The sequence below is a fragment of the Phyllopteryx taeniolatus genome, chromosome 13 (genome assembly GCF_024500385.1).
Source record: "Phyllopteryx taeniolatus isolate TA_2022b chromosome 13, UOR_Ptae_1.2, whole genome shotgun sequence".
In the NCBI taxonomy this organism is placed as follows: domain Eukaryota; kingdom Metazoa; phylum Chordata; class Actinopteri; order Syngnathiformes; family Syngnathidae; genus Phyllopteryx; species Phyllopteryx taeniolatus.
In genome coordinates this window covers 10,336,257-10,352,557 of record NC_084514.1, presented here as the reverse complement: position 1 = coordinate 10,352,557, position 16,301 = coordinate 10,336,257, and the positions used below count along the sequence as shown (strand labels likewise).

The window sequence follows — 16,301 nt, the reverse complement described above, 5'->3', positions numbered from 1 at the left end:
TAATGTCTTCACAGCTTAAATGTTTTCATGGAGTTTGCCTTCTTTTTAGGAAATGCAGAAAAAGTGCAATACGCAGTGGGGTTGAACAGTAATATATAACATCTGAATTATTTCCAGTTTCGGGAAGCGCAACACGAAATGTTTCTCGTCTTATTAGGAAACAAAGGATGCAGTCTGTTGTGCGAACAGTTAGTGAGGTTCCACAGAAAAACAATACGACGAGTCGGTGGTTTGCGGGTCCACTTCGAAATGTCATTTCCTGTCGTTTCGTAGACTTCACGGCGGACGACTTATAACGACTTCATCCCCTTCTGGCGACGGAGTCATCTGCTCCTATTGCTTTGTGACCGTAAACACCCTCTTGACTCGTTCTTGCCCGTAGCCTCCGCCTCTAAATTGTTCTGGCGCGACCCGCGCTCGCTTTAACTGCCGAGACTCTGCGATGATGTTGTCGATGATGGCGGCTCAGCTGGCGTTCGCATCACTCCTGATGCAAATCCTCCTCCCTCACCACCCGGTAAAAAAATAAAAAATAAAAAATGGATAGGATCCATTGTGCCTTCTTAAAAATAACCTCCCTATCATCTGTCAGAATGGAGAGAGTCCACGCGATGTCACGTCGATGTTTCCGCGCGTCACACGCAGCACCGAGAGCTGTGTAAACACGACAGGATGGCAGCTTTGTTCGGGTTTAAGTGCAAAATATTAATGGCTTAATATGTAGCTCAAAACCGCGTGCGTGCATGTGTGTTTGTGTGAAAAGACGGCAGCCTGACAGAAGCCCTTGGAAGCTCTCAGAGGCTCGCTTTGAAATCTCCAGGAAGTGAAGTGACGCTGCCGAAGCGCCGACGACGACCAAAAGCTGTCACTCAGAAAGCTAAGAGCTAGCTACACATTTACGCTAGACGCTACTTACCGAGCAAACCGGCTTAAGAACATTATTTTTGAGGAAGAGTTTTTGACATATGGGATAGGATATTAAACATTTTAATTTCATACTGCTGTTGCCAAAAGAAATACAATTTCCTTCAAAATTCAATGAATTGGGGTTAGGTTAGGCTAACCCCTTAACCCTGTTACATTTTCATGACATTTCACAAATCGATGATGATTTTTAGGAAACATATTTTTATATTAATAAAATCGTTTAGCAAGCCAGTTAAACTGGAACACAATTTTGTTGAGGATTTACATATTGATCACAGAAAAAAAAAATATTCCGTTCATTTACATTCACTGTTAGTGGAAAAAAAATAAAAGAAAACTCACATTTCACATAATGTATTGAAAGACATCATCAAACACTTGTATTGAAAATGTTCATACTGATTCATGATGAGAAGAATATATTTTGATAATATGAAAATGGAAAAAAATGCATTCAGTTTGGATGAGAAATTGTGGATTAATGATGTCATACTTATTCGCCTGTATTTTGTATGTGTGTGTGTGTGTGTGTGTGCGCGTGTGCATGCGTACCTGGACAGGTATTGTCCCGAAGAAGGCGGTTCCCGTCGCGTCGCTTTGTCGTAACAGTTCACCACGTTCTGGATCAGCGCCAAGTCGGGTCTGGCCACGGCAGCCGCGGTGACGGCTCGGCCAATCAGCTGCAGCGCATCGCGGATGTAGAAGCTGACGGGCTTGCGTCCGACCTCCCCGTACGCCAACAGGCCGAGAGGACCCCCCAAGGTGTGCAGGGAGTCCGGCGACAGGGGGCACCCCATGATCCACCGCAGGGCCGGCAGCGACGGGGCGAGCCGCCGGGCGGCCCGCAACACCGAGGAGAGACACTCCGGGTCCGAGCCCAGCACCAGGACGCTGGAGACGGGCGAGGCGGCCCGCAGTAAGCGCGTGGAGAGGATCCTCAGGACCTCTTCTTCCCTCTGGTCCTCCCGCTTCTCCTCACTGGCCTCGCCGCGTCCGCCGGTGCCCGAGACGTGGGTCAGATTGACCACGTCCCGCAGGTGCCATGCGCCCCCGCCGCGGGTCTGCAGGTGGGACAGCAGCCCGTCGCTGCCCTCCTCCCAGCCGGGGCAGAGCACGGCCGCGCCACCACGGTCCCCGTCGCCCCCCCGCAGGACGGCCAGCAGCAGGCCGCCCAGGGAGGACGGAGGTACGCGGGCCGACATCTGCAGGTGGAATGCGTTCTGTTGTGGAACAACAACAAAGAGAATTTCAAACATGTTAACAAGTCTTCTTCTCTTCACACCAGCAATTTAGAGTGGCTAACTCCGCCTCCGATTTACAAGCGGTAAAAACGGTTTCTTTTCGTTTCTTTTGTCTCTTTTGCAACCAAGCAGTCTATCCATCTATCCGTTTTCTGTCGCACTTTTCCTAATTAGAGTCGCGCGTTGAGCTGGAGGCTCTCCAGCGGAAAACCGGAGACAACGTGCAAACTCCTCACTGGAGCTGAGATTCCAACCCTGAACCTGAGAACTGCGAGGCAGGTGAGCGGACCGCCCCGCAGCCGCAGGAACAGGGCGTTCCAACACGAGCCACACGCCGCCTCGGCGAGACTTTATGATCATCCGCTAACGTGTAGCAAGCAGCCTGCTCTGGTAAATTTCCATTGCGGACTTCAGAGCATGAAAATAAGCACGTTCCAAAGACGAAACATTTGATTGAAGAGAGAGAAAAGAGGCCCAAAGAGATTCGCAGATAAGCAAGAAGACACACTGCGAGCTGAATGACATCAAATCACATTAACCGCACTGTTTATGAGCGCTGGTGGAACAAAAAGAAATAAATAAGCAAATAAATCGACGCTTGCCGCAGTTGTTCGTCACAAGGCCCGGCGCAAAAACAATCAAATCAAATGACTTAAATGATAAAGTCAATGAGTCACATAGGCAACTTTGTAGTGGAAGAAAAAAAAATCAGGATGGGGGGGAAAATGCTCACACTCGGCCCGGTGATCGGTATGTGTGTAAGATGATGCACCTTTTCACCGTGTTTTCAATCACGGAATCTCTGTGTTGATTTACCATCGTAAAAATTGAACATTTTTCACATTTATGATGAAGGGAAAATGCTCAAATTGACCCAATTGTCGGTGGGTGTGCTTAATCCACTTACTAATCGTTTTTGTTCCATTTTACGTCACAACTTGGTGTTAACCACACACATTAGAATTTGTGATTATCAGTATTGAATATGTTTAACGCTTATGATTGTTGGCCTCGACTCTTTTCCAAACAGATAGGTCGGGGACGGGGGCGGGGGGTGTACACCTTTAACACATACCACACCAGAGGATAATCACTTTGGATAATCTTTTAGAGACTTCTGATGATCAGGTCTTTGCTGACTTTGATTGCAAAAGAGGCAAAGTGCTCAAATTCAGGCTGATCGCTGTGCGCGCACCCGGCTTAATCCGCCGCATCTCAGTCGGCTTGGCAGGGTGACAGTCGCGTGCGCAGTTCTCCACCCCAGCGACAACACTGGCCCGTTTCATACGCTTCCAAACTGGATAACACTGTTGTCCTTGAATGCAGCACACAGATGGAAGTCACCCCCCCCGCCCCCACCCTCCTCCAACAACCCCTTCCTTTGGGGAGGATGACAATATTTCATCCTGTCAGCGCTCCGGGCAAGGTTGATCTTTCATATATGGAAAGTCCAAAGTTCATCTTTACAAACCTTTGGCTGACGGGATTAAGAATTCACCGAACGCACATCAACAAACGTCGGCAAACGCATTCATCTGTAAGCGTCCGCGTAAAAAGCCGTGATCGAACGCCCATTGTGTAGATTTGCGCCGCTTGCATAAACACACCCACACTACTCATATACTCCTATGTCACCTGTGAGTCTTTAAAGATGAAATATTCGCACAAAAAGTGCAGATTGGACACATTCATTCAAATGGAAATGCCCCACACGGGAGTAAACAAAAGCAGCCCACCGCCGAGTCTCTTCAGAGAGAAAAAGTGACTGAAGTGTGCCGAGACACGCTTGATTTAATGCAGGCGGAGGCATTAGGCACTCCCCGGGTACGCGTGGAAAATAAGACGGGACGAGATGGACATCTTTGAACTCGGAACACCACCACCGCTTCCAATATTTCCAGTAGTCAAGAACAGAGGCTGAAATCCTCAAGTAAACGAATACGTGCCACATCGCAGGAAACATTTACGACCGACGGGTTGATTTATGCCGATGAATGAAATGCTCGAACCCCAAAGCTGCCTGGTACAAACTTCTACCTTTTACCTACATACTGTATAGTATATCAGCCGTTAAAATGAATGGAGCAGGCAGATGCGAGATGAGACGAGAGTTCCGGACCATAACATGAAACACTTGAAGAAACAAATATATATAGACATTACAGGAAAGTGCAACGAAGTCTATGCAAAAATCACATATGAGGCTATAGTTTCTCCACTGGATTGTCACTTTGCCCCAGTTAGGCCCCATTGCAAGTGGACTGTAACAAATGTTTATTTACGACACATTTCTGACTTCTAATAACCCAAACTGTAACAAACGTTAGCAGATGAGCAAGATAGCACACGTTAAATGTTAAATGTCCCTGACCTCTGAGCATCTGTATGCACGCTACCCCTTCTTCTTTTTTTTTTTTTTTTTCCCCCCCCATCTGCGAGCGCGAAGAATGCACGATAAGCAAGCGAGGGGGAACGTCAGCATTATTCCGGTGTAAAATAAAGTCCAACGCCCTTTCTCACGCAAATTAGCAGCCTTGGATGCGAGCCGTTATTCTGATGAGCTGGACTTCATGCGAGGTTGAGGGAGGCTGCCGATTTGCAAATATAAATGCAGTACACACACTCGAGAATTTATGTTTACTGTATGTTGAAAACATGTTTAGGCCTTGCGCAAATGCTGGTCGAGGGCCCCTTGAAGTAACTATTGGATGTCATTATCTAATTTTTAAATTGGATTGACTTTAATTTTGTATTTATTTATATTAATTTATAGCTCTAATATTTTTCAATGTATTTTTTGGGATGAATATAATACTTTTAATACAACCCCAATTCCAATGAAGTTGGGACGTTGTGTTAAACATAAATAAAAACAGAATACAATGATTTGCAAATCATCCATCCATCCATCCATTTTCTGAGCCGCTTCTCCTCACTAGGGTCGCGGGCGTGCTGGAGCCTATCCCAGCTGTCATCGGGCAGGAGGCGGGGTACACCCTGAACTGGTTGCCAGCCAATCACAGGGTACATAGAAACAAACAACCATTCACACTCACAGTCATGCCTACGGGCAATTTAGAGTCTCCAATTCATGCATGTTTTTTTTGGGGATGTGGGAGGAAACCGGAGTGCCCGGAGAAAACCCACGCAGGCACGGGGAGAACATGCAAAATCCACACAGGCGGGGCCGGGGATTGAACCCAGGTCCTCAGAACTGTGAGGTTGACGCTCTAACCAGTCGGCCACCGTGCCGCTGATTTGCAAACCATGTTCAACCTATATTTAATTGAATACACTACAAAGACAAGATTGAACAGGTGGGTGCCATGATTGGGTAGAAAAGGAGCTTCCCTGAATTGCTCAGCCATTCACAAGCAAAGATGGGGCGAGGTTCACCTCTTTGTGAACACGTGCCTGAGAAAATAGTCCAACAGTTTAAGGACAATGTTCCTCAATGTACAATTGGAAGGAATTTAGGTGATTTCATCATCTACGGTCCATAATATCATCAAAAGGTTCAGAGAATCCGGAGAAATCGCTGCATGTAAGCGGCAAGGTCGAAAACCAACATTGAATACCCGTGACCTTCGATCCCTCAGGCGGCACTGCATCAAAAACCAACATCAATGTGTAAAGGATATCACCACGTGGGCTCAGGAACACTTCAGAAAACCAATGTCAGTAAATACAGTTCGGCGCTACATCTGTAAGTGCAACTTGAAACTCTACTATGCAAAGCAAAAACCATTTATCAACAACACCCAGAAACACCACCGACTTCTCTGGGCCCGAGCTCCTCTAAGATGGACGCATGCAAAGTGGAAAAGTGTTCTGTGGTCCGACGAGTCCGCATTTCAAATTATTTTTCGAAATTGTGGACGTCGTGTCCTCCGGGCCAAAGAGGAAAAGAACCGTCCAGACTGTTATGGACGCAAAGTTCAAAAGCCAGCATCTGTGATGGTATGGGCTGTGTCAGTGCCAATGGCATGGGTAACTTACACATCTGTGAAGGCACCATTAATGCTGAAAGGTACATACAGGTTTTATAGAAACATATGCTGCCATCCAAGCATCGTCTTTTTCATGGACGCCCCTGCTTATTTCAGCAAGACAATGCCAAACCACAATCTGCACGTGTTACAACAGCGTGGCTTCGTAGTAAAAGAGTGCGGGTACTAGACTGGCCTGCCTGCAGTCCAGACCTGTCTTCCATTGAAAATGTGTGGCGCATTATGAAGCGTAAAATACGACAACGGAGACCCCAGACTGTTGAACAGCTGAACATCAAGCAAGAATGGGAAAGAATTCCACCTACAAAGCTTCAACAATTAGTGTCCTCAGTTCCCAAAGGTTTATTGAATGTTGTTAAAAGAAAAGGTGATGTAACACAGTGGTAAACATGACCCTGTCCCAGCTTTTTTTTTTTTTTTTCCCAGCGTGTTTGACGATTGTGAGGTTTTTGTGGTGATGGTGGCAAAATGGTGGAGGACCCAAATGCGAAGAAGCAGGAAGGCTAGGCAAGATGAATCTCCCTCTCCATTCCCCAAAAAAGAATTTATTTCCTAAAACAATGCAAACAGGGAACTGGAGAAAAATCTAAATACTAAATTAAAAAAGTCCCAAATTAATCACGACTCAAAGTAACAAAGCAGCAAAGGGAACCACAACTCTCAACACTACAAAGTGCAGCGATAACTTGCCATGACATGACGCGAGAAAGCGACAACAATGGCGAGGCTTTACACGATCAGGATTTTTGAGGCCGATCACCGATCAGCAAGTTTAAAAAAACGATAACCGATCGCCGATCCGATCACAAGATGGAGCAATGTGTCTATTTACATGGCTTGTTCATTTATTGTATGTACTTGTGTACTGTATACTGAGTACTGTACCTTCAGAATTATTCTCTAGCATTTTAGACAAAAGTGAAAACATCAATGACCTCTAGGGGGCATTTAAGGATTGGCCACTGACATAAGTGTAGGTCAGATCAACATTACAACATGACAGAAATAATGGGTGCTAACTTACTGTAATGAAATTACTTTATCAAATACTGTTAATGACATGCTTACTCTAACTTGCTCACTGTCCCGGCCGGCTATATGGACGGGTGTTGTCCAGCGTTTGCGTCCGTTTGACTTTTCCTTTGTTGTTGTTTTTCCCTCCGCGCTGCGTTGCTTGGACGCGGCACGCTCCACCCTCGTGTACATTCTTCAGGTGCCCGATCAAATTTGCTGTGTTGAAGCATCTAGATGACGTTCCCCACAACGTACTTCAGTTGTGCACAGACTGCAAATAACTTACGCGTTGTTTGTCTGAGACACCGCCAAATAGTCACACACCGACGACGTGTTTTTTCAAGATTGAAAAAAATGTATTGGCTGTCAGATAGTTACAGTACTGCGCCACAAGACACGTGACGTCATTGATCGGATCGGCGAATTATGACATGAAAGTCGATCAGTATAAAATGCTAATTATCGGCCGATACCGATCAAACCGATCAGAACGGCGTAAAGTCTAGCAATGACACAGACATAGACTGAAAGACACCAGGATCCACAATATATCTGACGAGACTACGAGGCACACCTGGAGGGAGCTGATTGGTTGACACAAGGAACAGGGCCAACGAGCAAGATAAGATATGGACACAGGTCACAATAAAACAAGAAGTAACGTGACACAAAACCAAAACAACACATCATGACAGTTACTGATTATACACACTGAGCCGTGACATTAAAACCAATCTACAGGCCGAACCTTGATTTTTGGCGTATTGTTACAAAGCTAGCAGGTTAAGAAATTCTCGTGCACAAGCCGCCGGTGTGAGCACGGTAAACCCACAAGGATCTCGGGGCTACGTGGAGCGAGAAGACTGACACGGGTGCGCCGGATCACAACACAAGGGAGCAGCTCACGGTTACTAAGCTCATTCCTTATTTAGGCGTCAGCGCGGAAAGCTTCAACCCGATGCTCGCACACACACACACACACACACAAATAGATTTCCCAACAACGGCACACAAAGCAACACGCAGCACCTGCAGTTTGAGAGCTTATTAAAGCTGTGAAGTCGAGGCTTAGCCTTAAGAGATGGCGCGCGGCAAAGGCAGGCCTCAGGTGAGCATCGAGCTCGGGTTGGCTTCTAAGACGCTGACCGCGGCTCCCGAGTGGACGCCTTTCACTTCGATACCGCCACACGCACGCATCAGAGGCGGCAAAAGTACTCACTGTACAAAACAAAAAAACAATTACGCGATCAGTAGTGCACATTAAGAATATAAATAATTGGTTATTTGCTTGCCATTTGACAGCAAATTATTATTATTATTTTTTTTTTTTTAAAGGGAGTTGCTGTATTTAACATTTAGAACACGTTTTGTTGTTGTCAAACTCAAATCAAGTTGTGCTCTTGCTACGTACACAGATGTGATGACAATAGGAATAGTCACTACGGTAATATTTCATGTTTTCTGCAATGTCTCCATTGGTTTAAAAAAAAAAAACAGCAATGAAATAATATGAAAAAGTAACTTTTCTTCTTTTGTGATGATTATGTCTTTTTTTTTTTTTAACCATAAAGTAACATCTCAACCATACGGTACAGGCTTATTTTCATGATCTGTGTTTGTGGACTTTTGTATTGTTTTGAATATATTTATTTTCGTTTCATGTTACTGTATGTCTTGTTTCCATATGTCTCATGTTGGTGTTTTGTCTTCTCGTTTGGTTTCAGTCTGCATCTGGTCACATCATCCCTGCTCCTTGCGTCAACCAATCAGCTCCCTCCAGCCACTCATGTCTTGTCCAGGTGTGCCTCGTTGTCTTGTATTGAGTTTGTTCAGTGGGTGTCTGCTCTATTTTTGTGTCATTGCTGTCGTTCCTATTCACCTCATGTTTCATGTAGTGGTTAGTGTTTTTTTGTTTTTTGTTTTTTTAACTTTGAATCTTATTTTGCTACTATGTTAGTTTAGTATTTAAAAATGTCCACGTCTTGTTAGCCTTTTTTTCCACCTTATAAAACCAACATACAGTATTTCTTTACATTCTCTTTAATCATCGTTTTTTTATGGTTTTATATGATACGCTGGCGCAGAGGTTGTGGACGCCTGCCCGAGCCCGTGAATAGCCGCTTTGCTTCCTCCTCAGACCGTAAACAAAGCTTGTAATGAGGAAGGAGGGATCGGGATTGAAAGCGGGCGAGGCAGCATTCCAAAACAACACTCCGGCGAACACATTCATATTTCGGCAGGTGTCCGTGCGGCGCGACGCGGAAGATAGCGGCTGTAAATATATGTTGGCGATGAAAGACGGGCAAAGAAGACTGATATGTGGGGTTTAATATCCGCACTTGTGAAAAGGGACTGATAGTTTGCAGCTTGAATGAGAACGAGAGGTGTTGCGTGTCTCTGTGTGTGTGTTCTCTCGGCAGGGTGCGAAATCTGATTTCAAACACCATAAACTCAAAATAATGAAACACGAGATATGCAAGTCACTCTTACCCCCTTTTTTTTTTTTTTGTTAAATCTATATTTATATATAAAAACACATTTACCATAAAAAGACTGTCCAGGACATGCCAAAGCAACAGGTAGCTAGCTTTAGCTAATCACAACCCTGATTTTCCTGTGGTGCAGGGTGTGTTAAGCGGGGTACACATATACCGATAATCGGGCCGAATTTGAGCATTTTCGCTCTCTTGCCAGCAAAATCAGTAAAGGCCCGATTCCCAGATGTCTCGAAAAGATAATCCTGAGCGCTTATTCTGCGGTGCGGGTGTGTGTTAAGAGTGAGTTTTTCTTCCCAATCTTGACATTGATTAAAGATGGGTCTACGCATACCAATAAGCATATTCCCTCCGTTACGATCAAAGTCAGAAAAGGCCTGATTTTCGGATGATCCCGAGCATTTATCCTTTGGTGTGGGATGTCTAAAGCAGGGTCCACACATCAACAATTGGGTCCTTCCTTTGTGATCAAATTCGGAAAAGGCACGATTGTTGGATGTTTCTGAAAGATTGTCCTGAGCATTTATCCTTTAGTGTTGGGTGTTAAGAGTGAATTTTCTTCTGTGTGCTCGACTTGAATACTCATGACTTTTTGGAACACACACATGCCAGCATACGCCGAGTATCTGAGAAAATGTACATGGAATGTCAAAACAGTCCATTATGTATTGATGAAATACATTTTCATGTAATAACATCACGTTTTGTAATAAAATCCTTGAACGCAAAATGTCATAAAGTTTGCCAAATTTTCCAACAAGTTCTTACATTGCATCAGTCATTAGAAAATGTGGGAGAGTTACACGTTGTGTAGCTAGGCCTTTAGTCCACTAGCTCAATGCTAATGCTAACGCATGATGGGGATTGCATATATAAGCCTTTAAGCGACTGATATTTGAACACAAACGGGGCAGCAACACATTTAGACATTCAATGTAACAGTACTCAGTCATCTATTCTTTATCCTCTGCGAGGAGCTGAGAGGTCTACACTGTATAGAGGTCCATGTACAGTATATCTGTCCGTCTGTCTGTCTTATACCGCCACCAGGTGGCCAAGGCGGGGAGCAGCACAATGGCCATTTAATTAATGCAAAGTGTGACAATTTGTTTAAATCTTTTTAATTCTATTTAGTTATGTAAGGACTGAATGTTTTTATTGTGTATTATTGTTGGTACAATATTATAAAGTGCTATTTTTCTCGTCAAAAAACACAATACAATTACATTTTGGGGGGTTTTGATTTGGGAGGGGGAGATTGTTATTTATTATAAAAGAAAATGTGCTGGAAAGCTACACTAAATGAGGGTTCCCGACAAAATGAGGCCTCAATTTTTTGAGGTGAAAATGTATTACATTATTACATAATGCACCGTTATTATTGGTTACGGGTACTGTGGTGCTACGCACAGCAAAAGACAGGGAAGTATGATTTGCACTATTTGGCAGCAGCGCAGGACATAAAAAGTTTTTTAAAAAATTACATGTAAAAATTTGAAAATACGAAGAGCAGATTGCGGCGTATGATGTGTGAGAGGTGGCTGCTCGAGGACGGAAAACAGCAGGCGGAGCGCGTTACCGCACGCTGCGAATTACGTTTGATTGGACCGAATGGACGGGTATGAGCGCGTAGAGTCCATTAAAGGTAAGGAGCCTGTATGGCGGAGGAAGACACGATTGCATTGTAAAAAAAAAAAAAAAAGAAATAAACACACACATCCGAGTGATGGCGGATAAAGCCGTAAAATCATGACGGGCTCTCGTTTTCCCCCTGCGGGCACATATTGTACTGTGCACGGGAGCGCTCCAAATTGTGAGAATAATGCTTGTCACAGAAAGCTACACTGTGGCTAAAACTTCTGCTTGGTAATTGCAATCAAGGCATGCATGTCATTGAGAAAGTATTTTAGGTACTTTTGGTTTCAAATTAATCAAATTACAGTATATCCAATCACTAGAAAATGCTAATTGTGAAAAAAAAAAAAATAGCGCACAAATCCACACGAGGTCTCACTGAACAATCTCATGTATGAAAATGTAGGAAATATAAAGGACTTTTTGCATTTTGTAATACAGTAAGTGCTAACAGTTGCTATGCTAACATTTAGCGAGACAGACCTTTTTCTACTGAATATCTTGTTTCAACGTCAAGATTGAAACATTCATCAGCTGAATTAAGCGTCATTTCTACGCAAAAAAAAAAAACCGCTTGATTTGGGCAAACTGGCTTTTAACGAGCCTCGCCAGCATCCGGATGTCGAGGGAGCGACTGAGTCGGTCCGTCGCGGGCCGCTTCAGTCGGCCGGCGTTAGTGCAGAGCGCGCCGCCGGCGACGGCGAGAGGCTTGTCATCTCAGCAAGACGCCTCGCCGTCGCTTTTGTCAGGGGCGCCTTTGATCGTCCCCTTCGCACGGATACAAACGAGTTCACAGCGAAGAAAAAGCAAAAAAATACAAAATAAAAATGCTGAATGGATTTGCGTCAACAAACAGCGTCTGACTACGCTATTTATGCTCATAATAGCGCCTGTTATTTATTCAATCAGGACTTGTAGAAGTACAAGAAATACTCTTGGAAAACAGGAACAGGAAATGTAGTACAAAATTGAAAATTATTATAATATAATTATAATACATATATTACCTGTTTTAATGACTTGGCACAACAGGAAAACAAATCCTTCTTTTGATTAACTTAACATAATGCTTATACTTCTGATGAAACAACGTAACAGAAATGGCTCAATCCGATCATTTTGATGTATTGATTTATTTAACCTTTATTGATCCAGGTAAGGCAATTGAGAAAAGATTCCAATAAAAACCAATACGTTTGTAAATACCTCTCCATATATACGAACTGTACAATATGTCACCTGTGGAAAAAGTAATGAGTCAACTTTGACGAAGTATTTGTGTTTGGTTCCTTGCCGCCGCCGCTATTAGCGAGCGACGGGAAGCCGAGTGATTGATTCCGGTGTACGGAGGAAGGCTAATCTGACTGATGATTGCCACCCGTTAATCGCATTTTCGCTCCCGACTCATCCGAGCGCCGCGCAGCACCGGCGTCCGATTACGCCGTACATCTGTCAATAACGGCCGGCGCGCGACGGACGTCCCCGACAACCTCCGACGGTTTGGGGGGGCTTCCATCGCCGCAATTTTCCAAATCGTAACTCCCCGCTCGCAGCAAAGATGAGCTTCGAGCATTGGCAGTAATCATCACGCCATCATGTGAAGGGGGCAGGGCCGGGGAAGGGAAAAAAAAAAAAAAAAAAAAAGCTGTTTTGGGTGTTTCTGGGCTGCCGCCGGGATTGTCAGGGTGGAAAATAGCCTCTTGCTGGGTTGGAACGGCGAGATGACAACATGATTTAGTTTAGCAAGCAGGCTGATACAGAGCTCGGATGCAAAGTGACACCACGTCAAGAAGAGTCAGCCTCCAGGGAAAGCAAAGGGAAGGCGCATCATGCTTGTAATGGGATGTCGTGAGCTTCGGTGGGGGGGGGGGCGCTTGGTGGTTGCCAGTGTTATGCTCGGGTTGGGTACCCGTGGCCACCTGAAGGGTGACTCGTGAAAAAACACAACAAAAAAAGGTGGGTAGTAACATTATCAAAGTAGCAACAGACTCTTCTCTTGACAACAGCGCTGTTAAAGACCCTCAGTGAATTCAGATATTTGTTTCTAAATACATGAGAGATATTTAAAGATAATTGCTGAAAAAGTGTAAAGACTGAGAACTATGTAGTACTGAATTGTGGAGGCATAGTGTTGAATGTTTTTCACCGTTTCGGTTTTGCTGATTTGGACTCTTTGGACTCAAGGTACGCACTTTATAAGAACTGGGCGCCTATGTTTGCATCAGCAGTTATCCGACGCAATTGTGAGTTAGTTATTATTACTCGACCCATTCTACCGCTACAGGGCGCATTTACCGAGCTAGCTATGCTATACACGGCTCAGTCGTCCCCCCGGTGGTTTCGGTTTCTGGTTGACAGTTTAGTGTTGACAATTGAGAGTGTCAAAATGATATTTCAAGGGGTGAGTCTTCATTGAAGTTTTTTTTCCTTCAAGTCTTCTCTTTAACAGGCAAATATGCATGCTTTATAAGGTTTATGTCGGGAGATTGACTTGGCCAGTCTAAAACCTTCCACTTCTTGCAAATGACAAACTCCTTTTTTTGCTTTGGCGATGTGTTGTGAGCCAATACAGGCGGTCCTCGATGTGAGTTCCGTTCAAACGGCGGCAACGTAACCGGAATTTCCATCACTAACCTAAACTGACACAGAAGTAAAGTCGTGATTAGAGTAAATTCTGTCCCCAAAATTCATTTCTTGTTCATAAACATAAAACAATTGTGTTCACCACTTCTCAAAGTAATCCCCCAAAACACTATATATCAGTCCAGTCATACTCGCGTTTTCCCGAGATTTTATTAGGGCTGCAAGTTACGATTATTTTAATAATCTGTCCATTATTTTGTTCAATGAATCGGATAAAAACAAAACTTTTGATTTGCATCACTTTTTTCAAAAACAAGACGTCATTTCCAATTGACAGTGCAGAAAATGCACAAACCTAAATTGATTACGATTCAGTTACTGGTTTGGTCCGTAACATAGCAGACAATAAGCAAATGTTGATCATTGTTTTCCAAAATAAAAGTAGATGTTTGCAATGGTCTTACTTTAACTAAACACAAAGATAATCAGTCTACTTTATTGGAGGATTACCAAAATCAGAGAATATTTACTGTTGAGAGGCTGAAATTCTAAGGATTTGAACAATTTTTAGTTTAACAAGGCCTCTAAACGATTAATCGGTTATTAAAATAGCTGTCGATTAATCGATTAATTGTTGCACCTCTAGATTGTATATTGATTTTACATAGCTAATTGTATCTTGTGTTCAAATACATTTACGTGTCTTTAAAAAGCAGTTCAAATGTGTTTAAATCATGTGGAAGGGGTATTTCAAGGCTTAGAGTACAAAAAATTTTTGCTTTTTTTAAAATGGCCTCTGTAAATATAGTAGATTTTTACCTAACGTGGGCGGGTCTTAATCTGGAACGTAACTCCCGCGAGGCTATATTTTCTATAGTTAAATGTGTTTCCAAACGCAAACACATCGGACGTCAAGTCAGACTTCTTCTTGTCCAACACTTGAATTTTCTCTCGTGACGCTTCTTTCATCCTCAGCCCCCCATATGTGACCACCGGGCTCTTCTCATTCATTCTAATAAAAACACTGAAGAATGCAGTCCAGTTGAGTGGCGACAGAGTGGAAGAGATAATGTGGCACGCTCTCGGTTTAAGAGTCTCGCCGCCCGGGGATGGACTCAGACCAGTGAAATGAGACAAGCGAGCGATGGAAGCCATTTAGCGGCGGTGTGTTCGCGCCGAGTCGAGGATGATTGCGGCGCGGGGGCTACGACCCCGGGATGGATGATCCGGCCGTGACTAAACGACCCGGCGCTTCGATATTCACGACCACCCCGGCGCGCCCTCTCCGCCGAAGCGGCCTTTCATCCATCTCCATGAGCCCGGCGAATGACGGAAGAAACGGAGTGGCTCCTCGTGGACGGAGAAGAGTGCGAATGATTTCACGTACGAAGCGGAGCATAAAAAGAGGGGGGCTAATTAGGGGATGTGGCGGGAAAACATTGGGAGTGAGAGTGACAGAGACGGAATTAAAAAAAAAAAAAAAGTCTATTAATCGCTAATCTGAATGCAGGACATAAGACGTTTGACAAATGGCACCCTGTTAGCGGCGGAATTGTCTGGCTAATGTGACGGCTAGTTGAGTCAGCTGAAGGGGCCGTCTGGGGTGAACTTATCCGGCGTTACGAAAACATCCAAACGTCTTATCTCCACTGTTTGGTAACCCTGGTAATTAGGGTTAGGACCTGGATTAGCGCACATTTGTTTTACTTGTTGAAACATCCAACAGGCACAACTCCTATCTGTCGATCTGTTTTCTATAGCGCTCGCTTACCTTGTTCAGACGACAACCTTGGACTGGTTGTCAGACAATTAAATGGCACATGCAAAAACCGTTTACACTCACATTCACAACATCACAGAGTAGGAAATGAACACACACCCTACACCCAAGTCAGGGCCCCCAGGAATCATTGTGTTTATTGCAATTCTTCTGACGAATGAATCGCCTTTTGGGGCACGTCAATGTTTGTCCCAAAACACACTCGGTAGCACCTCTGGGAAAGTTCGAAAGACAACAGTTTCAGCAATCAACACACAGTTGGGTGGACGTGTCCATCTGGACAGGACGCCCGAAAAGAACCCATACCCAAAATCGAACAGCAGGTCTGCCATATTTGCTTTGAAGCAGCCTTTTTGGGCACGAGAAATTAAAAAGTCAATTTCTCATAGTATGTCCCCTTTGAGCAACAGAATAGGGTCAAGTTATGACTATTTCAATTATAGACTCTATGTCTATATAAGGTTGTGATTATTTTAGTCTGGCTTTGGATTTAGCCTTTTCTGTGAAACCTGGCCATTATTGTTCTTGAATTATATCCAGGGATGGGCACTTAATAATGGATTAATCGATGCACTGATTAAGAATTCTGCTGTTTGTGTGGACTTGCATGTTGATT

General features: G+C 44.1%; 1 protein-coding gene and 1 long non-coding RNA gene across 3 annotated transcripts in view; one reads left to right on the top strand and one right to left on the bottom strand.

Annotated features, from left to right (window-relative positions):
- Positions 1-16,301, bottom strand: part of grin3ba (glutamate receptor, ionotropic, N-methyl-D-aspartate 3Ba) — an 86,593-nt gene that overhangs the window by 33,208 nt on the left and 37,084 nt on the right. For both annotated transcript variants that reach the window (XM_061795827.1, XM_061795828.1), the window contains exon 2: positions 1,480-2,147. In XM_061795827.1, coding sequence (XP_061651811.1) covers positions 1,480-2,147 — 668 coding nt within the window. The remainder of the gene's footprint in view (positions 1-1,479; positions 2,148-16,301) is intronic.
- Positions 1,987-10,402, top strand: LOC133488208 (uncharacterized). Its single transcript, XR_009791582.1, has 4 exons — positions 1,987-2,113; positions 2,213-2,251; positions 2,343-2,447; positions 8,917-10,402. It is a non-coding gene; the product is annotated as an uncharacterized LOC133488208 (long non-coding RNA).